We start from the raw sequence: 9,389 nt of genomic DNA on the forward strand, positions 1-9,389 counted from the left end.
AATGCCCCCCCCCTCCCTGCAGCTGTCCTCCCCTGCGGAGGTGCCCCCCCCCTGGAAGCACTCCGTCCTGCAGGCTGAGAGCAGCTTCACCTCCGTCAGCACCTCCTCCTCCTCCTCCCACATGATGATGGAGCAGAGCAGCTCCTCCACGATGATGGGGCAGAGCGGCTCCTCCACGATGATGGGGCAGAGCGGCTCCTCCACGATGATGGGGCAGAGCGGCTCCTCCACGATGATGGGGCAGAGCGGCTCCTCCATGATGATGGAGCAGAGCAGAGAGGTTTGGATTCATTTCGTCACTAATTCAACAATTATGCACAATCTTTATAGATTTTTGTCCGTATATTTATTTTTATGAATTGATGAAATTATTTTCCCCAATTTCTTTTTGCAACTACTTGAAGGGACAATCACTTCAAACAATATTACATATATTTAAAAACATGTATTAATACATTTAAATAAATAAATGGAATAAATGCATATTATTCATATTTTTGTATTTCTTATTATTTTCCTTTTTTTATTTGAGAAATGTATCCATTTATACATTTAAAAAAATCAAAATCAAATGAAAAATAATTTATTTTAAAGCTGCACGATGCATGGACCTGTTTCTTCTTCTGTGGTATTTTTAAAGTGTGTTTTCAGCTGCTCTGGAGGTCCTGTTTCTTCTTCTGTGGTGTTTTTAAAGCCTGTTTTCAGCTGCTCTGGAGGTCCTGTTTCTTCTTCTGTGGTGTATTTAAAGCCTGTTTTCAGCTGCTCTGGAGGTCCTGTTTCTTCTTCTGTGGTGTATTTAAAGCCTGTTTTCAGCTGCTCTGGAGGTCCTAAGCTGTGTGTTTTGTCTCTAGGCTGAAGGGGGGGGTAAAGCAACGGCGGTGGCCACGGTTGTCGCCGCTGTCGACCTTGCTCGCGTCCGTCAGCCCGTCAGTGGAGCTGCAGAAGAAGAGGTAGAGGTGGAGATAAAACAACAACAACAAAAACAACAGGAAGTGGAGACAACAACGAAGGAGAAACAGGAAGTTGTTGTGAAAAGTCTTTCTACTGAAGCTACGGAGACAAAAGTCAGAGCAGTTTCTCAGATCCAGATCTCTGAAGAATTGTCTCAGATCCACAATCCCGTCTCAGATCCCGTCTAAGATCAACATCCCGTCTCAGATCCACATCCCGTCTCAGATCCCGTCTAAGATCCACATCCCGTCTCAGATCCAGATCCCATCTCAGATCCAAACCCCGTCTCAGATCCCGTCTCAGATCCACATCCCGTCTCAGATCCAAATCCCGTCTCAGATCCCATCTCAGATCCAGATCCCGTCTCAGATCCCGTCTAAGATCCACATCCCGTCTCAGATCCACATCTCGTCTCAGATCCCGTCTCAGATCCCGTCTCAGATCCACATCCCGTCTCAGATCCACATCCCGTCTCAGATCCCGTCTCAGATCCACATCCCGTCTCAGATCCAAATCCCGTCTCAGATCCCGTCTCAGATCCAGATCTCTGCAGAACCGTCTCCGGTTCCTCACTTCACAGTTTCTAAAGTCTCTGTTCCTAAACCTGAAGCGAGCCTGGAGGTAAGAGGAGGCCTTCATCATCATCACCTCAAAACCCTCCATCGCACCTCTAACAGCGACACCTAAACAACGTGCAGCGTGTGATTCACTGTGACCTTCATAAACAAACAAACAAACAAACAAACATCACGTTTCATCACTGCCTTCCTCTATGGATCTCTACAAACACCTGGTTTATTTATATTTGAGTAGCAAACAACAATTATAAACAAATTATAAGAAGTATACAAACATATACTTGCCCTTATCCTGGCTTCACAAACAGCATGCTATACGATGCACAACAACAACAACACACGACCCTCACAAACACACTTTATCAATTAACCAATTACTAATATGCCAACATTTTAGGAGCAATTGAAAACAAAGACTAGCAAGTACATACAAAATAAACTCACCGTACCATTATCGTTTTCTCACCGTACCATTATCGTTTTCTCACCGTACCATTATCGTTCTCATGCCTCCCTCTCATTGGCTCGGCCAGGTCTCCATCGCGGGCTCGGCCATGGCGGCTCTCCACAGAGAGTTCTCCTCCCCCATCTCCCCCCTCTCCCCCCGAAGGATCATCAAACCAGTGAAGTCTCCCAGCCCGTCCCGCAGGAGGGGGGCGAGCGTGCCCCCCGAGCCCCTGCCGCCCCCCTTCAGAGACCCCAGATATCAGACGGGGGGCGCTAGTGAGGAGGAGTTTGAAGACTGGGAGCCACAGGTTGGTGGGATCCAATCACAGTCTTCAATTAACCCCCTGGGAGTTCAATCATCACCTCATTGAAAACCCTGCACTTCCTGTCCATCCACTTCCTGTCTTCACCTACACTTCCTGTCTTCACATCCACTTCCTGTCTTAACCTACACTTCCTGTCTTCATTGGCACTTACCACTTCCTGTCTCCATTGGCACTTTCCACTTCATTTCTTCATTAGGACTTAGCACTTCCTGTCTTCATCACCACTTCCTGTCTTTATTGGCACTTTCCACTTCCTGTCTCCATTGGCACTTTCCACTTCCTGTCTCCATTAGGACCTAGCACTTCCTGTCTTCATCACCACTTCCTGTCTTCACCTCCATCCCTCTGTCTCTGCAGAGTTGATCTGTTTTAACCACTTCTTTCCCCCCATCCTTATAGACCTCCATCTCCACAGACCTCCACCCTCTCACAGACCCCCCCCCCCTCCCCACCTGTAGTCTCCTGTGTGTAACTGTTGTTGTTGTTGTTCCTCAGGAGGCGGCTGCAGTTCCCTCCAGAGCCCAGGAGCCCGTCGTTCCTCCCACTATTATTGCTGTGAGTACAACATGCATTAAATCAGTCCACAGAGAGTACAGATATGGCCGGTTTCTGGTTCAAACTGCTCTTCATGTTCCAGGAAGTGTCAGAAATGGACTCGGCATCCTCAATAACCCTGCAGACAGACTGTATAACTCAGGGGGGAAATTATTGCAAGACTCGTTTTTTTTTTCAAAAGTCAACATTTGTAAAATAAAGTCAAATTTTGAAGGAAAAAAGTGAACGCTGCATCGTAGCGAGGTGTATGGCGCAGTGGGTTAGTGCGCTGATCTTAGAATCAGAGGATAGCAAGTTCGAGTCCCACTGCAGTCAGCATGTCGTTGTGTCCCTGAGACACTTCACCCCAAAGTGCTCCCGTGGGGATTGCCCACAGTACTGAATGTTTGCTTTGGATGAAAGCGTCTAACAAGTAACATGTAATGTACCGTAGTTTGGTGAGCATCCCTCGATACAGATGCTTGTTATTGATCGTGTGTATGCTGCAGTGCTTGTTATTGATCGTGTGTATGCTGCAGTGCTTGTTATTGATCGTGTGTATGCTGCAGTGCTTGTTATTGATCGGTATGTTTGTGTTCTGCAGGGTCTGAAGAACACGAACGTGACAGAGGGCGAGAGCGTGACCTTGGAGTGTCAGATCGGAGGTCAGCCCGCCCCCAGCATCATGTGGTTCAGAGAGGACTACAAGATCGAGAGCAGCATCGACTTCCAGCTCACCTTCAGCGCCGGCTTCGCCCGCATGGTGATCAGAGAGGCCTTCGCCGAGGACAGCGGGCGCTTCACCTGCACCGCCACCAGCGAGGCGGGCACCATCAGCACCTCCTGCTACCTGCTGGTCAAAGGTAATGGGATGAGGCTGGTTTTTCAACATAAAAGCATACAAAAGTTACTGAATTCTTACAGAAAGTTAAGATGAGGCTGGTTTTCAAAATAAAAGTCTCTTTATTCAAACTCGAAGCTTAGTATAAGGCTGGTTTTCAAAATAAAAGTCTCTTTATTCAAACTCGAAGCTTAGTATGAGGCTGGTTTTCAAAATAAAAGTCTCTTTATTCAAACTCGAAGCTTAGTATAAGGCTGGTTTTCAAAATAAAAGTCTCTTTATTCAAACTCGAAACTTAGTATGAGGCTGGTTTTCAAAATAAAAGTCTCTTTATTCGAACTCGAAGCTTAGTATGAGGCTGGTTTTCAAAATAAAAGTCTCTTTATTCAAACTCGAAGCTTAGTATAAGGCTGGTTTTCAAAATAAAAGTCTCTTTATTCAAACTCGAAGCTTAGTATAAGGCTGGTTTTCAAAATAAAAGTCTCTTTATTCTAACTCGAAGCCTAGGATGAGGCTGGTTTTCAAAATAAAAGTCTTTATTCTAACTCGAAGCCTAGGATGAGGCTGGTTTTCAAAATAAAAGTCTCTTTATTCGAACTCGAAGCTTAGTATGAGGCTGGTTTTCAAAATAAAAGTCTCTTTATTCTAACTCGAAGCCTAGGATGAGGCTGGTTTTCAAAATAAAAGTCTCTTTATTCTAACTCGAATTTAGGATGAGGCTGGTTTTCAAAAATAAAAGCATACAAAAGTCTCTTTATTCTTACTGGAAGCTTAGGATGAGGCTTGTTTTTCAAAATAAAAGCCTGAAAAGGTAACTGAATTCTTACAGAAAGCTTGTTCTTCAAAATAAAAGTGAATTAAAAAAAAAATATTTGTGCTAAACATAACATGCTGTTTCTGTTGCAGTGTCAGAGGAGATCGAGAGCAGAGAGGAAACGACGACTGTGACTGAAATGGGAATGACTCAGGAGAAAACGTGAGTTGTTAAAGAGGCTCCATTCTCCTCATGTGCAGGTTCATGTTAGTGAAAGCTAGATTATGAAAAAAGTCAAATTGTGAATCTTTCAAATTCTGTAAATATTTCCAATTTTGAGAAAAAAACTGAAATGTCGTCCCTCAGTGTGTCCATGGAGCAGAGCGTGGTGACGGAGGTGATGTCGGGCGAGGTCGCCCCTCCCTCCTTCATCAGGGAACCCAGCGCTCAGAAGCTGGTGGAAGGAGGAGCCGTGGTGTTCGAGTGTCAGGTGGCAGGAAGCCCCAGACCTCACATCATCTGGAAGAAGGGCGGCGTGCCCCTCACCACCGGATACAGGTAGACACATTTCTAATCCTGAACAATAAGTTATATCCTGAGGAGAAAGTGAAATTCTAAGAAAAATATTTCAAATGTTTCTTATTTCAATTTCTATATATTTAAAATGAAATGTACATTACCTTTAAATACACACATGTACCATCACATGTATACTCTCTGAGATAGCACTACATCTACTCTGTGCCTGTAATAGACAGATATAGCTACTGTTCACATTCAAAGTGAGTTTCTTCCTTTGTGCTGCCAATAGCTAGTGACTAAGAGCTCATGATGTTTCCTTCACATACAAAGTGAGTTTCTTCCTTTGTGCTGCCTATAGCTAGTGACTAAGAGCTCATGATGTTTCCTTCAGATACAAAGTGAGTTTCTTCCTTTGTGCTGCCTATAGCTAGTGACTAAGAGCTCATGATGTTTCCTTCAGATACAAAGTGAGTTTCTTCCTTTGTGCTGCCAATAGCTAGTGACTAAGAGCTCATGATGTTTCCTTCAGATACAAAGTGAGTTTCTTCCTTTGTGCTGCCAATAGCTAGTGACTAAGAGCTCATGATGTTTCCTTCAGATACAAAGTGGCCTACAGGAAGGACACAGGAGAGTGCAAGCTGGAGATCACCATGACCTTCGCTGACGACGCAGGAGACTACTCCGTCTTCCTGAAGAACCAACATGGAGAGACCTCTGCCACCGCCCGCCTGCTGGAGGAAGGTACGCCATCATCTCCCTCTTCCTCTCTCTCTCCCTCTCCCTCTCCCTCTCCCTCTTCTTCCTCTCTCTCTCCCTCTCCCTCTGTGTTTCCTCTCTTTGTTCTGCTCTGTCAGAGTAACGTTTTGTTCTCACGCTGTGTGTGTGTGTAGAGGAATATGAAGCCTACATGATGCAACAGGGCGTGACCTATCAAACTGAAGTGAGGGCGGCGGTGGTGCCGGAGGCGGCGGTCGTGGTGACAGCGTACGAGCTGGAGCAGCGGAGGGTCACCACGCCCATGAGCTTCGTCTCAGAAACGGTACGTTACCCTCTACGTGTCCATCGGGCAGGTCAAGACGGGTAACTGGAATACAACTCCACAAATATATCCCGGGAACAGCAGGGCTCCTCTAACGGTCGTTAAAGACTTAAAAGATTTCGACATATTAATAATGATAATAATAAATGGTAGCTCTTCTCATAGACTCAACGTCGCTTCACTATAAGGTGAGCTTTAGAATGGGGTGAGTGCAAAGAAAAGTACTTCTATATATTAACACATCTAAAACTGAGAGACACTAGTGTGTAAACAAACAATGAACACCAGTTTGTTTGTGTATTTAATAATAATGATTTTATTTGCCGAGCACAAACTACGAAGTATGAAAGACTTATTATTGTTTTGATCATTTATTTATGTGCATTTCATTTGAAAAGACTCCTCATAATACATAAGTCTCTGTTGATATTAAACCGCTGCCTCCTCCTCCTCAGGAGTTCCTGATCTCCTCCTTCGAGGAGCGGATCATCCAGGAGGTGGAGCTGCGTATCCTGAGGATCAGCTACACAGAGATGGTGACGGAGGACGGAGAGCTGATGGTGACGGTGGCCGAGCACGAAGCCGTGCAGCCCGCCTTCCAGACGCCCGTCAAAAACTACAGAATCATCGACGGCATGGGAGCCACCTTCCACTGCAAGATGAGCGGGACCCCCCTGCCAAAGGTGCGCTGCGGGACATACAGATTAAACTAACCAGGGTGGAATAATCAAATCCTTCAATTATGAAAGGACACTGACAGCTTCACATCTGACGTCAGTGTACCCACATTAAAGGTCCCCTATCACCCTCTTCTTCATCAATACATCTCAGATATACCCAGAGCCTCTCTCTGATTGGCTGAAACACCAAACAGATCATTGCAGCGTTACCCATAATCCCCTCTGTTTCAGCCCTGTTTCCAAAGTGCTGATTCTCTGTCTGTTACTTTAGATGAAAATAAGGAGCCCCTCCCCCACACGACCCTAAAAAGAGAACATTTGTTTAGCAAAAAAAGAACTCATCCTAGCGAGCGCGTTCACCGCCGAGTACTTAGGCACTCTTTACACAGAGGGCGAACACATTTCTCTCTCCAAGCAGATCAACACACGGAGGAGGTGAGGAAAGAGAGAGATATGTGTGCCCCTCTTTGTGTAATCAGAGTGCTAAGACCTCGGGCGTGAAGCGCGGGCCTAATGAAGTTCTTTGTAACCAATGTTCTCTCAAGACGGGGCGTGGGGAGGGGCCTCCTTATTTTCATATCTAGAAGTAACAGACAGAGAAATCAGCACTTTGGGAACAGGGCTGAAACCACGAGGGGAATTATGCGGTAAACGCTGGGCAATGGAATGCCTGTTTGTGTTTCAAGCCAATCAGAAGAGGAGGCTGCTGGGTATATCGGAGATGTATTGTGATGAAGAAGAGGGGTGATAGGGGAACCTTTAATGTGGGTACACGAGCGTCCAGATGTGACAGCTGTCTGTGTCCTTTCATGAATTGAAGGGATTGTGATTAATTCCACCCTGCGTTAAGTTTAATCTGTATGTCCGCGCAGGCGGCACCTTTGGGCAGGGGGGTCCCGCTCATCTTGCAAGTGGAAGGTGGCTCCCATGCCGTCGATGATCTGTAGTTTTTTGACGGGCCGTTCCGGAAGCGGGCCTGCAGCGGGCCTTCGTGCTCGCCACCGTCACCATCGAGCTCTTCCGTCCTGCCGTCACCATGCTCATAGGTGTAGGCCTGAATCCTCAGGATACGCAGCTCACCTCACCTGGATGATGCCGCTTCCTCGAGAGGAGGAGACTCAGGAACTCTGAGGAGGAAAGGAGGCAGCCGGTAATATCAAATATAAACCAGAGACTTTTCGTATTAGAAGGAAGTGCACATAAATAAATGATAAAAACAATAAATAAGTCTTTTCCATACTTCGTAGTGTTGTGCTCGTAAAATAAAATCATTATTATTAAATACACAAAACAAACTGGTGTTACATGTTTGCTTACACACATAAGTGTCTCTCAGTTTTAAGATGTGTTAATATATAGAAGGTCAGCTTTATGCTTTGCACCTCACCCAAATCTAGAAGGCGTCACCTATAGTGATAGCGAGCCGTTGAGTCTATGAGAAGAGCTACCATGGTTATATCTCCTCTCAAACCAACAACAACAAGCGGAGACTAGGCAGGAAAAGAGAAAGAGATATAAATGGTAGGGCGCCTCTTCTCATAGAGCTCAAGCGTCGCTTCACTATAAGCGTGGAGCTTTAGAATCGGGGTGAGTGCAAAAGAAAAGTACTGTCTATATACTTAAACACAGTCTACAAACTCGAGAGACAGCTAGTCGCTGTAAACAAACAATGAAACACCAGTTTGGTTTGTGTAGCTTAAAATAACTGAATTTTTATTTGTACCCGAGCCAACGGGAGAACTACGAAGTATGAAAAGACTTAGTTACTTGGTTTTGATCATTTATTTAATGTGCATTCCTCATAAATAACAAAAGTCTCTGTTATATGATATTAAACGCGGCTGGGCCTGCCTCCTCGCCCTCCAGCGAAGTTCCTGATCTCCTCCTTCCGAGGAGGCGATCATCCAGGAGGTGCGAGCTGCGTATCCTGAGGATCAGTCTACACAGAGAAATGGTGACCGGAGGACGGGAGAGCCTGATGGTGACGGTGGCCGAGCACGAAGCCGTGCAGCCCGCCTTCCAGACAGCCGTCCAAAAACCTACAGAATCCATGCGACGCATAGGAGGGCCACCATTTCCCCACTGCAAGATGAGCGGGACCCCCTGCAAAAGGTGCGCTGGCCGGGACCATGACCAGATTAAACCTTAACCAGGGCCGTGCGAATAATGGCAAATCCTTCAATTATGAAAGGACCACCAGAGCAGCTTCCAACATCTGAACGTCAGTGTATCCCCACATTAAAGAGGATTCCCCTATTCACCTCTTCTTCATCAAAACAGGTCCTAGATATAGCCCAGAAGGCTCACTCGTCTGATTGGCTGAAACACCAAACAGGATCATTGCACACGCGTTCACCGCATAATCCGCCATCCTGATTCTCAGCCCTGTTTTCCAAAGATGGCTGATTCTCTGTCTGTTACGTTTAGATGAAAATAAGGAGCCCCTCCCACCACGCCGCCACCTTCTGAAGAACTATTGGATTAACAAGAAAACTGCATTAGCCAGGCCGTTCACTGCCGAGTACGTTAGCAACTCTTACAACAGAGGGGTAACACATATTCTCCAAATCCTCAACAACAAACAACGGAGGAGGAAGGAAAAAGAGAGAGATATGTGTCCCCCCTGTTGTAAGAAGTGCTAAGTACTCGGGCGTGAAACCGCGGCTAAATGACCGTTCCTTTGTAACAGCCAAAATGTCTCCAGAGGGGCGTGGGGG

General features: G+C 46.0%; 2 protein-coding genes across 2 annotated transcripts in view; both read left to right on the plus strand.

The window, feature by feature from the left end:
- Nucleotides 1–25: 25 nt before the first annotated feature.
- On the plus strand, nucleotides 26–7,765 carry LOC104959045 (palladin). Its single transcript, XM_010786898.1, has 9 exons — nucleotides 26–280; nucleotides 2,798–2,857; nucleotides 3,441–3,699; nucleotides 4,584–4,653; nucleotides 4,798–4,989; nucleotides 5,552–5,694; nucleotides 5,844–5,992; nucleotides 6,448–6,675; nucleotides 7,655–7,765. The coding sequence occupies exons 1-9, from the start codon at nucleotides 122–124 to the stop codon at nucleotides 7,763–7,765; spliced, it is 1,371 nt and encodes a 456-aa protein (XP_010785200.1). The 5' UTR covers nucleotides 26–121.
- A 732-nt stretch (nucleotides 7,766–8,497) lies between these two features.
- Nucleotides 8,498–9,389, plus strand: part of LOC104959046 (titin-like) — a gene marked incomplete at its 3' end in the record, with an annotated part of 7,553 nt that continues 6,661 nt past the window's right edge. The window contains exon 1 of the mRNA XM_010786899.1: nucleotides 8,498–8,784. Coding sequence (XP_010785201.1) covers nucleotides 8,498–8,784 — 287 coding nt within the window. The remainder of the gene's footprint in view (nucleotides 8,785–9,389) is intronic.

This window comes from Notothenia coriiceps, unplaced genomic scaffold (genome assembly GCF_000735185.1).
Source record: "Notothenia coriiceps isolate Sejong01 unplaced genomic scaffold, NC01 NC01_scaffold00029774, whole genome shotgun sequence".
NCBI classification, from domain to species: domain Eukaryota; kingdom Metazoa; phylum Chordata; class Actinopteri; order Perciformes; family Nototheniidae; genus Notothenia; species Notothenia coriiceps.